The sequence below is a fragment of the Apium graveolens genome, chromosome 6, assembly GCF_009905375.1.
Source record: "Apium graveolens cultivar Ventura chromosome 6, ASM990537v1, whole genome shotgun sequence".
NCBI classification, from domain to species: domain Eukaryota; kingdom Viridiplantae; phylum Streptophyta; class Magnoliopsida; order Apiales; family Apiaceae; genus Apium; species Apium graveolens.
Genome location: NC_133652.1, coordinates 48,333,412 through 48,350,140, shown reverse-complemented (window position 1 = coordinate 48,350,140; position 16,729 = coordinate 48,333,412). Strand labels below are relative to the sequence as shown.

The following is a 16,729-nucleotide window of genomic DNA, read 5'->3' as shown; positions in this document are numbered from 1 at the left end:
GCAAATTGAAGGAATCGATTATCACGATACTTTTGTCCCAGTTGCAAAATTAGTAACATTCTGTCTTCTTCTCTCTATCGCTGTTAATAAAAATAGGCCACTACACCAACTTGATTTGAACAACGCATTCTTACAAGGCGATTTACATGAAGAAGTATACATGCAAATGCCTCCTGATTTTTCTCAAGTTGATGATACATGTGTTTGTAAGTTACATAAATCCATTTACGTCCTTAGACAATCTTCTCGTGAGTGGTTTGACAAATTTTCATCCACTCTCATCGTTCATGGCTTTCGTCAATGCATTTCTGACTACAGTCTCTTAACATATATTCGTAATAACATCTCTATCTTTGTCTTCGTCTATGTTGACGATATTATTATCACTGGTAATAATGATGAATTTATTATCAAAACAAAATAATTTCTTACTCAATCATTTTCAATTAAGGATCTAGGTCCCCTTCGTTATTTTCTTGGAATCAGAGTTTCTCATTTCAAAAAAGGTTTATTTTAATGTCAACGAAAATACACTTTAGATATCTTATCCGATTTTGGAATGCTTGGTTCCAAACCTTCTCCAATTCTAATGGAACAACACACCCGTCTCCGTCCAGATGATGGCACTCCACTCCTAGATCCATCAATTTATCGACGACTCATTAGACGTCTATTATATCTAACTGTCACTCGTCCTCACATTCAATATGCAGTTAATACTCTCAGTCAATTTATGCGGAATCCATGTTCGTCTCATATGGATGCTGCTTATAGAGTCCTTCGTTACCTTAAGGGTTCTAATGGTCTAGGTACACTCTTATCTTCTTCTAGCTTATTTTCTCTCATTGATTTTTCTGATTCCAACTGGGGGGGTTGTCTAACCACTCGTAGATCTACAACCGGTTACTTTACAATGTTGGGATCTAGTCCTATTTCATGAAAAACAAAGAAGCAACCTATCGTCTCTCGATCATTTGCTGAGGCTGAATATCGTTCTTTAGCTGCTCTCACTGCAGAGCTACAATGGCTTCACACTCTCTTATCAGAACTTGGGTTTTCTCCACCTACGCCATTCAAAATTTATTGTGATAATCAGGCTGCTATTCATATTGCCGAAAATCCTGTATTTCACGAAAGAACAAAACACATCGAAATTGATTGTCAATTTATTCGTGAGAAAATTCTCTCTGGTCTTATCTCTTCATCCTACATTCGGTCTTTTGATCAATTCGCTGACAGTTTCACCAAACCACTCGGTGGCGATACTTTTGCTCGATTACTTCCCAAGTTGGGTGTGGTTGACATTTCTTCCCCAACTCTAACTTGACGGGGTTGTTAAAGTTATCAGATGCTCACAACCAGCAACCATCACCGACAATATAGGAGAAAGTTTTTAACATTTGTATTAGATTTGTATTAGCTATAGATAAAATATTATCTGTAATATTTATCACTTCATTTTGTTATAATTCTTATTATCATCTGTAAACATCATCATATAACAGTCTATATATACTTGACTATCACATCAATACAAATACATAAATATTTCAGCATATATCTTTATTTTAGAATGCAGCTAACAATAAAAGAGTATATATGAGATTAGCTAGTTAATTAATGGCCCTCGCCAGGACTAGGGGCATCCTCATCAGTTGGATGGACGGTACCAAGGTGACGAGCAAACATCAGTTTGTCATGAGTAACGTCGGCATGGACCTTCTTGTTGGGCGTTGATACCAGCGCAGCAGCTCCTTCAGCAAGGGGACTATATAGGTGCACACTTTCTTGTCCGAGATTCGTGTTTTCGCCCTGCATGTTCAACAATTTCTGGCTATGTATGGACGATAAACAAATAACAAAAGCGACGAGATAAAAGAAGAAAATTACTGCCCTTGAGCGAGCCATTAAAGGAATGTAGAAGATATATGAATTAACCTATGCTTTGTGTTTGAGCGTCTAATGCATGTAGTACTAGTTGGACATTTGAGCTATTAATATTTATTGGGGAGGGAAGAGGGTGTATTTGTTTGCAAGCTGACGCATTTCTTTTTTTAACTGAATTTTAACTAGAATTCTAGGAAGTCAATGGAAACTTGAGGTTATTCATTAAAACTGTTGAAATTCTTTAACATTTGTAGAGAATATTATAAACCGATAGATTTTGCCTAAATCTGAATCTGATTGACACTAAAACTGAACAGTTTCTACGAACGAAAGTTGTTTTCTAAGTGGTTTATTTATTTTTTATAAAATAAGTCTAGAGTCTAGAGAGACCAAGGAGACAGAGCGAAGGAGAGAGCTGGTATAGTTCCCAGTAATAACAAAGTTCCTATAAATCTGAAACTGTAATCTAACTGTTAAATTTGAGTGATGAGCCAGCTGTTTATGCACATCACATATGTAGACATTACACTTTCAATTTGCTAGAGGAAAGAGATAGCGGCTAGAATACAATTTGCAGATTGTTCTAGACTTCTCGGAATGAACTGTTATCTTATAATTTTTGGTTTCGATTTATAATCTCTGATCTCAAGAAACTATTATTTAGCTGTCTGGTACTACTTACCTTTACCTAGTAAATAAGGCTTGTATTTCACCAACAAATTACGTGTCTTCTGAGTCTGTGCAGTGCAGACTGAGGATGAAAGCTCGTATATAAGAAGTTTCTGTTACTAAAAGAAATTGTAACTGAAAAAACATGTTCCGCTATTAGTTAAGCCTAATTTCAGGTAATTAAGGTAAAAAATGTTGAACTATTTCTCTGCCAAATCACTACACAGTGAAAACCAAGAACAATAATTGTATCATTATTCTCAGCCTAATAAATTAGAAGGATCATGCTGAAAAAGAGAGGGAACATGCGTTTTCCACAGTATTTTTCAGGGAAAAAGCTCTTTGCTATCGCCTATCGTAGTCAATGCATCCGCTGTTTCTTCTGTTATAGTTTTAGGTTTCACATTAACTTCTTAGATAAAGATGTTTTCACATATGTGTGTGGTACCATGATCACACATTATCTGCTATTTTGTAGACAATTTGCAGTTATGTAACGTGTGTTAATTTTTCTAACACACAACATTGTGTTTCTTTTTGTATAACTGATAGTTTTTTTATAACTTATTGGTTCATTTTATCAGTTACATATTCGAAAATATGGAAAATCTCACAGATGCTAATATTCCTACCCCGGACACTCAGGACTGTGGATAAAACTGCTATCAATTAATAGTTTCCATACTTAATATGCATTCTAGTAGATAACCCCTCTTGTTTTGGTGATATAAGTGCAGGCTTCAACTTGGATGTACTCTGCCAAATCTCCACCTGGCTTTCAGAAACAAAACACAAGAAATGCATGATAGCCGTATACTCTCTTTAGCTAGCTACAATTAATTCCAGTTGTAAGTTGTGGATTGATATAGAATCTTGTTGTACTTGGTTCAAACCTTAACATTATTGTAGATACAAACGACCTGAATATCAACCGCGGGACTAAATTTCTTGTTAAGAACTCGTCCTTCTTTGAATCAGCAAATGGGCGCTCTAGAACTACCTTTGTTGGTTTTAATTAGGCTTATTGCCTAGGTTATAAATTGCCACATTAATTATGTGTTTAGAGTTGTATTTTTACCCACATCAATGGTGTCGAGGCATGGGCGGATCAGGGGACACCAGACAAATTTTGGAAAAATACTCTTATGATTTTGAATTTTATGGGGTCAGTTTCATATATTTTCAAAAAATTTAATGCTTGTCGCCCGGTGCCCCTTACTAGATCCGCCCCTGGGTTGAGGTAGATCTTTACGTGGCTTTATGGGCAAATATATATGAATTAGGCCTGGTTTCGACGTTGATGTAAATCTCTGCTCGCCTTTCTTAAACAACACACAACATATGCATGCTAACCCTTTACTTCAGCTAGATGCAATTTCTGGTGTGGATTGATATAGATCTTATCGCATATATCTCCAACTTTATCAATTTTTCTTGTACAATCTAACTTATTTATAGATGCTTTATTTATCTGATTCCATATTACATATTTGCAAACAAATGATAGTTCTTGGCATCGAGAATTATTTGTCTAACAGACGCTACTGCCCCAATCCCAGACAGAACTGTGGATACAACCGCTATGATTGTGTTTCCCCAGAATATTAAGCTCCTTTTAGAAGGCTTAAATGTGACATTGTAGAATATCATTGGCAGAATGAAGTCCAGAGGAATGCAACCAAAGGCCCCAAACAGCGCCATTATATCTCCAAAGAAAGGTAACATTGCAGCAATTGTTGTTGCTATAATAACGGAAAATGACCTGAATATCAGTCGTGGGACGACATTTCTTGCAGAGAATTCATCCTTCTTTGGATCAGCAAATCGGCGCTCTATAACAACATTTGTTGGTTGCAAGTATGTCTGCATTATGCTAAATACTTTAGGAATATTATTTTGGGATGATAAAGTACTTGTTAATAATGCTTTAGAAAATGCAATTTACCAAACTGACAGCAGATACTTGGACAAGTGTGAAGACATTGGTCATCAAAAGAAACCACTTAGGGACCAAAGATCTTCCATCAACCAAAAAGTTTGAAAGAACTGAGCCCATTGCTTGATTGCCAAAAGCCCAATACCCAGATACTCCAACACTAAAAAACGTCGTGATTACAACAGAGTAACATACCAGTAGCCCCTTGAACATTTTCCCCTGAATCGGTGCAGCTATGGTTGCCTGAAAATTTATTATTTCAGACGAGCTGATATTATTTTGACAAAATTCCCAGTTTTATAGCCAAGTGCATTTTCTCCTACTATTGGTAATAATAGTTTTGCAAGTTCAAGACTCAGTACAAACATGATTGTGTGTAAACATTCTGAATTTCTGCATTTGTCAAATTTAACAAAATAATGAGAGAAAATGAAAACGTGAGTATTATATGGTAATGAGACCTGTATTTCTGGGATAATTCCATTTCCATATGTAGTAGCAATGATAGAAATAGCATTGAAGGTGCCGAAGAGTCTGTTTATGCCAACTTCAGTAACATTATAATTCTTTGGCGGTGCATTGCTAGACTTTCCTGGAAGAATTTTAAATCACAGCATATGGATAATTACATATCTACTTAGCTATCGATACATTCAGTGAAAGGCACAATGTACTTAAGTTAGAGATTGTCTGTACCAATGTATATGGATCCAGCAGTAGTGCAAGCACAATAAGCAAGGCAGAGAAGTAAGGAAACAAGGTTGATGTGCCTCAAAGAATGAAAAGATGGCATCTGAGCCATGATTAATGTTACTCCTCCAAACATAAAAACAAAATTCGCGAGCTGCATGCTTCCATCTGGACGAGAAACCAAATATATGTACTGAAATGTATACAACAGGAAGAAAAACATTGGTTTAAAGTTTAAAGTAATTCAGAACAAGTGATGATATTCCATGGCAATGACTACAGAGAAATGACCTTGAGGCTCTGGCCTCCAAGCAGAGTGCAGGCAATAACAGCTCCATAGCAAAGTCCCAACTGAAGTGGTCCAACAAAATACTTTCCCCATCCTGGTCCTGTTTTAATTTTACAAACAAGCTCTTCACATAAGATACATTGATCACTCAAACTTCAGAGATAATTTCTTTTAGTTATTTTTGGCTGATTTGATTGAAACGGTTGCAAAGAGTTGCACTGTACAGTTTGTAAAAGTAGACTCTTTCTTTTATTTTCGGAACAGATCAAGGAGTAAGGTCGACCTCATACATAGGACCGGATGGAGTACGAATCTGACATGAGTAAATTTTATTAGGTCACTATGAGTATATAATTGTAGAGGATTGAATAGGAGAACGCCAATATTGACAAAGGGAGTTAATTATGGTTATCACTCATCATCATCATTAAAATCAATAACAAACATTATAATAGCATGTATATGAAGTGGACATGTATATCTATATTCACAAATTAATAAATCCCATTTTGCATCTTGAATTTTAAATGTTTTATGGTTTAAACCGATACAACTTACAAAGATATAGTTATAATTTAAGTGGGAGATGGAGAAAATTGAAGTAAAGCTGTAACTGAGCGTAGATGACATACCTAAAATATCATGAGCCATGTTACGAAAATGAAGCTGTCGCCTGCCGCGACTAGCATGGTCCTCTAAAACCAAGGACAAAAGGTTGTAAGAGTAGAAAGTAACAAGTGCAGCCATGCTCAGGCACACCACTCCTCCCCAACCTAACATTCCGATTGCAAACGGTATGCTTAAAAGCGCGGGAGCAACTATTGCTGTCGTCAGATGATACCCGCAGTGCAACCATGATCCTGCAGGTAAAACAAGTGTATCTCAAAGACTAATCTATATATAGCTAAAGTCGTGGTTATGCAGGACAATCTTGCTATTTAGAGTAGAATTAAGGTCCGAGTACGCTTCATGCCCTACTTACCAGGAACAGGAAGACATACTTGACTCGTTTATTATGCATGTTTATATGCAACAGTTTTATATAATACAAGAACAGATATGTGTTCTAGACTGAACAGATGAATTATCTGATTAATTACCTCTAGACTTCAGGACGAACAAGGATCCAGCGTCGAGCTTGGCAGGCGGGATAGCCTGGTCTCTGTTCTCTTTATCAGTCACCATTTTTTCACCAGAACTTAGAGCTTCTGTACCCAGCTAGATAGCTAGCTCTCGTCCACACTCTTAAGTGGTGTGTGTATTATATACACCAGGTACACATATACGAGTGGATGCCTTTTATTTAACAAAAGGGGTAGATGCTCCTAAGTACGTAACCCGACTTAGTAGATGACAAAGAAGACTAGCGAAGTTGTGCAATTCTTTTCTTCCATTAGTAATGACTTGAGTTTGATACGTCACCAGACCCCTAAAATTTAAAATGTTATGACACGGAAGAAAAGGACAGTACCTGTTGACTCCAACTAAGGCGAAAAGATTCCAAAGATTTGATGTACAATCTTAATGTATACATTCTAAGGAAGTCTGCTAATCTAGAGGTATGTTTCGCTTAACGTCTTATTCTCATGGTTGTTATCACTCCAGAATCAAAGGTGTAAATTTTTATCTATAACCCTGGTTCTATTAACAGATTATGCAATGTAAAAATATAAGTTTCAATATCGTGTTTACAAGATATAAGCTTCACCACTGCTAAAAAATTCAAGATATAAGATTCATCTGGAAACATGCTATTTCATCTAGCAATGCTCCAAAACATGTATTGTTACATTTCTAATATTAATTATACATTAGCAAACAAACGATAGTTCTTGGCATCAATAATTATTTGTCTCACGGACGCTACTGATCCTACCACGGCCAGTACTGTGGCTACAACCGCTATTATCGCATTCCCCCAAAACATTAGGCTCCTTTTAGAAGGCTTGAATGTGACATTGTAGAAAACCGCTGGCATAATCATGTCTAGAGGAATAAAACCCAAGGCTCCCAACAGAGCCATTATATCTCCAAAGAAAGGTAACATTGCAGCAATTGTTGTTGCTATAACAATAGACAGTGATCTGAATACAATTCGAGGTATTATATTTCTTGCTGAGAATTCTTCTTTTTCCGGATCAGCAAATCGGCGCTCTATAACAACGTTTGTAGGTTGCAAGTATGTCTGCATTATGCTAGATAGTTTAGGAATATAATTTTGGGGCAACATAGTTGAACGTACTTGTCTTGCTTTAGAGAATGTAGCTTACCAAACTGACAGCAGATACTTGGACTACTACGAAGATATTGGTGATCAAAAGAAACCACTCGGGAACCAAATTTTTACCTTGGTCGGTAAAGTTTGAGAGAACTGTGGCCATTACTTGATTTCCAAATGCCCAGTACCCGGATATCCCAACACTAAAAAACGTTGAAATTATAACAGAATAACAAACCAGTAGGCCTTTGAACATTTTCCCTTGGATCGGTGCAGCCATAGTTGCCTGAAAATGAGTTTATTAATTGAAAAGATAATAAAAGTCTGACAAACAAGAAAAACCTAAGTACTGTATGGGATTTAAACCTGTATTTCTGGGATAATTCCATTTCCATATGTAGTAGCAATGATAGAAATAGCATTAAAGGTGCCAAACAGTCTGTTTATGCCAACTTCAGTGACATCATAATTCTTTGGTGGTGCATTGCGAGACTTTCCTGGAAGAATTTTAAATCACAGCATATGGATAATTACATATCTACGTAGCTAGCGATACATTCAGTGAAAAGCACAATGTGCTAAAGTTAGAGATTGTCTGTACCAATGTATATGGATCCAGCAGTAGTGCAAGCACAATAAGCAAGGCAGAGAAGTAAGGAAACAAGGTTGATGTGCCTCAAGGAATGAAAAGATGGCATTTGAGCCATGATTAGTTTTAATCCTCCAAAAATAACAATGAAATGAGAGAGCTGCATACTCCCATTAGGGCGAGCCACCAAATATATAAACTGGAAAATTTAAAGATGAAGATTAGTGATGTGTATATATATGTCAGCTAAGTGTCCCAAAGGAATGGAGAATAAGAAACAAATGATGGCAATGAGTGAGACAGAAATGACCTTAAGGCTCTGGCCTCCAATAAGTATGCAAGAAATAACAGCTCCATAGCAAATTCCTAACTGAAGTGGTCCTACAAAATACTTTCCCCATCCCGGTCCTGTTCGATTTCACAAACAAGCTCTTCTTTGATATACACGCAACTTTGGATTCATCATTCATTCAATTAATATAAGGTCACAGTTTTCTAAAATTTGGAATGACTAGATGTTAAAGTGTTTCTATAATCTATGTTGAAGACCTATTACAGAGTAACTAATTAACTAACTATCGAATAAAAATCACTAGTCTGGGTTATTAAGTGTAAGACGGGGATGACCATTCAAATTTTGGAAGTTCTTGTAGACGATGCACCATTGTTCATCACTAGAAAATAAAACACAGAGTATTTTCATGAATGTAAATTTGTTAATCTAGACTTTCTTTTCATTTCTGAAACGTATCAATAGAGTAAGTTCAAGCACTACTAAGAAGTTGGATGAATGTTATATTATTAACATGTCAATATAAGTGTTATTTCTGACTTGATTGGGTCACTGGGTAGTACCTAGGAAGTAGCAAAAGAATGGCTGATAGCTGGATGAAAAATGCCGAAATTGAGCATGTAAGGGAATCTTCATATTATCATATACAGCGTCCATCGCCATTGTTAAAATCAATAACTGTTATCATTGTTTAAGCCACAAGGTATTTTTGTAGTTTTGCCCGATACAAGATCTAGTGCAGCTTATTCAATACAACTTTACAAGTATATAGTCACTTTAAAAATATATATGTATGCCACCGGGAAACTAGAATTGGCCCAAAGATGGTGTAAAGCTCTTCCAAGTGTTAAAAGAGGTCTCAAATCCCCCTCACTATATACTTTAAATTAAAATCGTATACATTGATTATATGTCAATTATGAAAAATGATGACATCTATAGCACCATATATTGTCACCTATTAGGTCTTGATCAATGTTTAGAATTGACGAAGATATTATGTAAATGATGGTAGATTTGTACCTAAAATATCATTAGCCATGGCACGAAAATGCAGTTGCCTCTTTCCACGACGATCTTGGTCCTCGAGGACTAAAGACAGGAGGTTGTAAGAATAGAAAGTAACAAGTGCAGCTAAGCTCAGGCACACCATCCCTGCTCCCCAACCTAACAATCCTATTGCAAAGGGTATGCTAAGAAGCGCCGGTGCTACTATTGATGTTGTCAGATGGTACCCGCAGTGCAACCAAGATCCTGCAACCATATATGCACAAGTGTATCAAAGACCAAATTAAGCTCTTAAGCTAAATATCTTTCCACTTATATCTCACACTCCAAATGAGTCATCATACCCTTAGTTACGAGTGAAATATACAGGGTGTGCAACAAATTCATGTATCAAAAAAAGATATGCAAGTTACTACAGATTGAACATATAAAAATATTAGTCGATTACCTCGAGACTTGAGGACGAATAAATCTCCAGCATCGAGCTTGCTAGGTGGTGCAGTCTGGTCCTTATTATCCTTAGAAATCATCGTTCTGCCGGAATCTGGAGCTTCTGTTCCCATCTTAGCTAGCTCTCACTTGCATGCGTGTCTGAAATGATGTTAAGAGTAGATATGTGTGTGTGGATGTGGCGGATCAGATGTATTTTATTTGCTAAAATGAGAGGCCGACTACAACAGCTTAGAAAAAGCAAGTAAAAAAAAAAATCATCTTCTACTAATAGCAGTGACCAAAGTTTGATACGTCACCGGCCACTAAAATCTTCAACTACATGATAGGAAGACATGGACATCTCTCACTGTTATCTTCTAGACTAGATTCTTTGAATAAACAAACGTGCCAAAGATTTAAAATAAATTTCAGCAGGACCATGATGTCACATTGAACCGTAGAGTTCTTTGCTTTTTATATCCTAAAATTTGATTTTGGGAATGAAAAAAATCTATCATTTTAAGTAATACCTAGATTTTTCGCACCTGAAGCTTTCTATCTAAATCAGTACAAATATAGCAAGTTTTAATTTAAAGTGCAAGTAAAAAGCCTTTCTAGAACGAAAGATAAACTAGTGCCCTTTTTTTTGGCCAAATGGGCCTCTGATTGAACCTCTGAACAATACAATCAACAAACTTCTGTTGTATACGTTTAGGTCAATGAACCAACTTTAGGCTTACTAGCCAACCTAAAAAAAAGTATCATACATTTACTAATCATAAATCTGCTAATCATTTTAAGTTTCTCAAGTATGTCAATCCTGTATTTTGCCAAAAATTTCACGGACCATCAACTTGGACTCGTCAATTAATCTTTTGCTTTCATAAACTATATCAACACTCAACTCATGTCTAGCTGCAGGACGGAGTGTTCTTAACTCGTACAGCGGATCTGTGATCACTCTTTGGAGGCATTCTTCCCTGGCTGTATCGACATGATTCCACCAAAAGTCTGACAATGCTATCTTTACAAGGTTCCAGTATTCTTCATCACGATCTACTCTAAATAAACTGCTTCCATTAGGAGTCCAGACATAGAAATCCATCCAATCTCGGTCCAAGATTTCCAGCAAGCCTTGAGCTTGAGGGATATAGTGAAGGGGGATTCTTGTCCATGGACGAGCCTTTTGCATATTACCGTCAAAATAAGGGCACTTAATTTCTAATACTCCTCTAGACGACAATTCGTAAATAACCTGCTCAACTGTACCATCGGGTGAAGCTGCAAGCCAATCATATTCAGGATTGGTGTCTCTGTAAACCTGGAACTCTGGAAACCGTACATCATTTCCAGTTATCAGTTTATATCTTTCAAGGGCTTCCTCTTCCTTGATATTATTCCAACAGGTGGCCATATTACCAGTGAATGGATGGAGATACCCAATTTTTTCCAACCACAGTTGGACTCTCCGACGAGGCCATAGACCAATAGCTGCAGCAAAAGTGCTGGCTGTTAGCTTATACTTCCGCTGTTCCTGCCAGTTTTTAAACCAATGCTGAAGACTACTAGATTGATAGATGTGATGAGTTTCACCAAATGGAATTTCGGAAAGTGATTTTGTACGACGTTGGACATGTGCATCGTCGAAATGGCGAATTATTGCTTCAGATCTATTCCAACTGCTAAACTTCCTCTCGTTGTTTAGTCTGACAGAAGTTACAGACTTATATCTACAACTGCAGTTAATATAAAGTACTCTGGATGTAGAACCAACGTCTTTCACTGCACAGGAGAAAAAAGTAATGAAATCGGATAAATACTTATTCCTATTTAAGATGTAGAGAAGTCACGGCCACTACAATAGGTAAGAAAGCTGCAATATACTTCAAAAATTGATAATGCTGGAAATAGAAAAAGAGAAAGACTAAACAATATTTTAATGTTTTTTAAATAAACTGAAAAAACTTACTCAATTTGCCACAACATCACGCCATTAGATGAGTAACTGGAACCATCAACTTGCTACTTAAGAAAACATGCTATTGATAACGAAGTATCTGTGACTGCTATTTTACACGTCCATGGCTAACAGCCCAACAAAAGAGTGTAGTAGCCCAGCCTATGCATACAAAAAAAAGAAAGATAAATAACAAGAACAGCTATCTGAAAGATATTCAAGGAAACAAATTATGTGCTTATAAAAAGTGCCTCTTCCACTTCCAGGGTGCATAAAATACTCATAAAAAGTAGCTAGCTCGGCCTTTTTTGTATGATACATGTGGTTACCGTATCTAACGTCCAGGAGATAAAATAAAGTTTGTTTTGATGGGGGGTTGAAGCCATGCCACTGGGTTATGAAAACCAACTCAGCTGCATTACCATTGCATCCAGATGTTACCTATAAACTACATACCTTATATTCCAGGGTACCCCAAGGGACACCCTGGTGACTACATGGTTCTGCCCCTGCTTATGCAATCATATATACATACCTTAATCCAGCTCCAAAACATACATAATACCAAATAATACATTATACTTCAGAACTTTTAACCACTAATTTTATAACTTTATATTTCCATCAGAAACAAGACTACCATCTGGACACAACTCAGTGAGTTTTTATCATTGCAATAATGATAGAATTGAAAGAAATTGTTTCCAACTCACGAATACAAAAGCAGTCTTCTAATGGACAATAAGTTATATCATACTCGACTGTGAAAGCAAATTTAAATAGGAACAGTAGGCATTATACACTTAAGATATAGTATTTCTGAGATAGGGATGGGCCTCTAACAATATTTTATGTTTTACTATTAAAAATAAGATATGTGCAGGGAACTGAGAACATGTTGGTTATATTTAACATAACTGAAGCATGACAGATATAGACTGATATACTAATTCTCTTATAAATATGCCTAAACAAGAGAAAATTTGTTGCAATTGATTCTAATAGGCTAGAAACTACTTTGAAAACCATAACATAATTTACATTCTTATTCAAGCTCCTTAGAGAAAAAGTGATACAAATATCATATGTTTTCCTCCCAAAATTTACACTCAAAAAACGGGATGCAACGGAAAGCAAATGGGATAAAAATACACCCGTCATATTTAAAATATTACTTTTTAAAAATATATAAGGATAAAGTTGTAACTTATGGTCTCCTTCCAACTCCAGAGCACATGGGTAAAATTGGTTTCACTCTATATTGTCTAAACTCAGGAGCAAATGAGTGAAAATCGTTGCATTTCACTTCATTATGTCCTCTTACTCTTACATATTTCCACCCCTAAAAAACTCAAGAGCCGGACATTACAGTTATAAAGAAAGTGTGAGAAGTCGAAAACAATTTCTTACCAAAGTATGTTTCAGATAGTCTGTTCATATATCCTACTGGCCTAAAAAGCAAGCAAAAAACATGTTGTCACCGGAATTTGGAAATAAAGGCCATCTTGTTCAGCAGTTAATAATCCTCTTTTTCTACTTACTCCTTAGTAACTTCTCACTAAAATCTTTTACAATATCATCCTACCCTTGATTTAAAGGGCCGACTATAGTCTATAACCCGACATTCACTACATATTCCTCAAATCAAAGTACTCGGTAACGTAGCCTCAGGAAGAAATCTTTCAATTCTAAATATGTGCAACTTTCTTAAAAAAAAAATCTCAGGGACATTTTATCAAACACTTGAACATCATAAACTCGCTAGCTTCAAAAGCTAAAAAAATCTTAAAAAGAAGCTCTGAAACATTTAAGCAATGAACATCAAAAATACAACCATAACAACTTTCACAAATCATCAACAAAAAATGAACTTAAAGATTAATCAACACACATATAACATGAGTCTCTCTTTTCAAAAATATACAAACACGAACATAAATGAAGGAGTTACCTGTAAGAGTTGGGGGGTTGAGTAGGTTAAGTTCTGTAATAAAATCGGCGGTGAAGAACTGTGTGTTACTACTGTGCGTAAACAAGCGTGGAGAGAAGAAAATACAGAGTATCAGTTTATAAAAGGATGGGCCGCTATTGGGTTGTTTTGTGATGGGCTTTGTTTAGGTCAACCCAGTATCTTCTGTTTCAATATCTTCTTAGAGTCTCGTGACTTTCAACATTCACATAAAAGTACAATCCTTTTGAAGTTGTTTGATAATCTAACACTACTCAAAATAGAAACCAATTTTGAATAAAAATTAGAAACTAAATAATTTTAAAAAAAAACTAATTCGAAATATAACACATATGGTATGCAAATCGATCGTTGAGAGATGTAGAAAAATATAGTGAAATCGGATTTAAAAAAACTTACGGTTTGACGGGAAAAATCAAATTAAAAATGGAGGGGAAAAGTTAAAATTGGGTGTGAGAGGGTGCAGAGTAGTTGGGTAGTTGGGTGGGGTGATTCAGGGGGACTATTAGATTGGGTAGATCTAATGGCTTAGATTAGTTCCTAGTTTCTATTTTAATTTTAGTTTGTATTTGATCATTCCCCACAGTTTAGGTATTAAAAACGAATAGTGGTTTTGTATTATTGCCATATTTCTTATTTCAAAAATATTGTCGATGTTCAACAATTATGATAATAAAAAATGTACAGAAAGGGTAAATAAAATGTAAATATTTTATCTCAGTTTTATCTCATGATAAATATAATTTATTTTATTTGATTAAATTAGATTGATCTAAGAGTTCAAATTAATTACTAATTTTTTTTAAAAATATATTTTTATTTGAACAAATACCCACAACATATAAGAGAGAGACCAAGTACAATGATATGAATTTGCATCGAGAGAGAGATCCGGCCTTTCACAAACATTTCACGAGTCTTTAGTTCAGAAAAGGAAAATGTTATTTTCATAATCATTTTCACTATCTTCTTTAGAACCAATTTCTTGGCAGTCACATTGAATCCAAAAAATTTCTTGAAAGATGAGAAGATCTTTATCAAAACAATACAACTTTCTTGAAGAATCCTGTCAAGGGGCCATATGATCTCTTTTCCACCCTTGAATTTGAACACCAGTCTTTTAGGGAGATTTCTGTGAGCATCAATTCCCCTCACTTCTTCTAATTCATCCATGTAGAGATTGATATCTGAAAATTCCTTGATATCACAGATGTATAGAAGATCTCCCTTGTTGACAGTTGGTTGAGCTTTGGTTAAGATTTTGGTTTTGAATTTTACAGGCTTGACCTTCTTGATTCATCTTGTCTTTGCCTTCTTTAGCTTGTTGAAGATTGGTAAATTAAGTTCAGGAAGTGACAAACTTCCCCAGTCTATTGGCTCATCCTTGGGAACTATAGGCTCACCATGAAAATTCTTTGTAGGATTCACGTTAAATTCCTCATGCACCTCTGAGGGCTTGGATGTTTGAGTTGTAGATGTAGACTGGTTGGGAATGTAATCTTCCATCTTGTCATCATCAAAATCTAACATTCTTTTGGGAAGAATCTTGTATCTGAACTTCCTCTTCTGTTGAGGTTCCTTGTGCATTTTCTGATCCTTATCTTCAGCTACCACAGGTTGTTTCTCAGAAATCAAAGTTGCAGTTTTCACAGCTTGAAGCTTGGCTACTATAGCAGCTTGTTTTTTCTTATGTTTGAGCTTTTTAGCATCTAAAGCAACTTGCTTCTTTTCTTGCTTGATTCTCTCTTTTTCTTCCTTCTTAGCTTCTGCAAACTGAGGGTGTCCAGTCACCACACAGATTTCTTTCCCATTCATGTAGATCTTAACAATTCTTCTCTTTAGATATGAGTCAGTTGGATCTTTGAAGAATGCAATGGACCTTGCCAACAGCTTCTTTTCATCTGGCATTGGAGTCTCAAACATAAGGTCTAGGGGATTCTTGTCAAATGATTTTGGATAATTTCTTTTGGGCTTCAAAACCAAGTTGGCTTTTGGAGACTTTATACATGAAGGTTGGCTCTTTTCCAAATTACCCAGACTCATTTTATTCACATAAATTTATCTCAATTGAAAGAAGTGAGAAAATACCTTGTCTTTCTTCTCAATTGGACCAAACTTCTTCTGGATTTCTTCATCAATTTGCTTCCATTTATCATCCAACTCTTTCTCAACTGCTGCTATATCTAGGGCTGCGCATGGGTTATCAAACCCGTTCAAACCAACCCTTCTTTGGACCGACCAAACCGAACCATCCAAACCCATAGGTTAGTTGGGTTTAATTTCTGTTGGGCCGATTATATTGGGTTGGTTCAGATTTTAACTTTTTAAAACCCTAACCCAACCCAACCCGGTCTAATTGTTAAGTCCCAACTCATTTCCATTATATATTACTAACTCCCTACCCATTTTAATTTCGAACACAGCCTGATGCATTTGCTTTTGCCCATAACTGACTATGCACTAGGCAGTAGATAAATGAAGTAATAACAATAATATATTTTGAATTTGATCATAATTTTAGACTAAACTTTTTAAATTTAATTGAAATCGGGTAATATGAAGCGGATAATGAGCTGCATTATAACAAAGTGCTTTCACAAACTATTATGTTAAACCAATTTGATTATTTATAGTATTTATGCTTATTTATGTTTCTTGAATCAATATTGTATATTTAACTTTCCACTTATTTTTCCGAAAGTTGTGTTTGTCTTTAACTTTACATTTGTGGTATAAAATATCTTTATACTTATTTTAATATACATGTAATAATTTGAACGATCATTTATTTCT

General features: G+C 35.7%; 3 protein-coding genes across 3 annotated transcripts; all 3 read right to left on the bottom strand.

Moving 5' to 3' along the window:
- Positions 1-3,944: 3,944 nt before the first annotated feature.
- Positions 3,945-6,865, bottom strand: LOC141664356 (GABA transporter 1-like). The gene is made up of 7 exons (XM_074470290.1): positions 6,572-6,865; positions 6,104-6,331; positions 5,474-5,571; positions 5,189-5,375; positions 4,954-5,084; positions 4,502-4,735; positions 3,945-4,419 (listed from the first exon to the last, which is right to left on the bottom strand). The coding sequence occupies exons 1-7, from the start codon at positions 6,654-6,656 to the stop codon at positions 4,039-4,041; spliced, it is 1,344 nt and encodes a 447-aa protein (XP_074326391.1). The 5' UTR covers positions 6,657-6,865; the 3' UTR covers positions 3,945-4,038.
- Positions 6,866-7,110: 245 nt separating this feature from the next.
- LOC141664355 (GABA transporter 1-like) lies at positions 7,111-10,370 on the bottom strand. Its single transcript, XM_074470289.1, has 7 exons — positions 10,027-10,370; positions 9,594-9,824; positions 8,589-8,686; positions 8,291-8,477; positions 8,056-8,186; positions 7,742-7,975; positions 7,111-7,656 (listed from the first exon to the last, which is right to left on the bottom strand). Exons 1-7 carry the CDS (start codon positions 10,139-10,141, stop codon positions 7,276-7,278), a joined length of 1,377 nt encoding a protein of 458 aa, XP_074326390.1. The 5' UTR covers positions 10,142-10,370; the 3' UTR covers positions 7,111-7,275.
- A 136-nt stretch (positions 10,371-10,506) lies between these two features.
- Positions 10,507-14,058, bottom strand: LOC141664357 (uncharacterized). Its single transcript, XM_074470291.1, has 3 exons — positions 13,919-14,058; positions 11,980-12,129; positions 10,507-11,792 (listed from the first exon to the last, which is right to left on the bottom strand). Coding segments are annotated over exons 2-3 (969 nt in total). The 5' UTR covers positions 11,981-12,129; positions 13,919-14,058; the 3' UTR covers positions 10,507-10,824.
- Between the last annotated feature and the right edge of the window lie 2,671 nt (positions 14,059-16,729).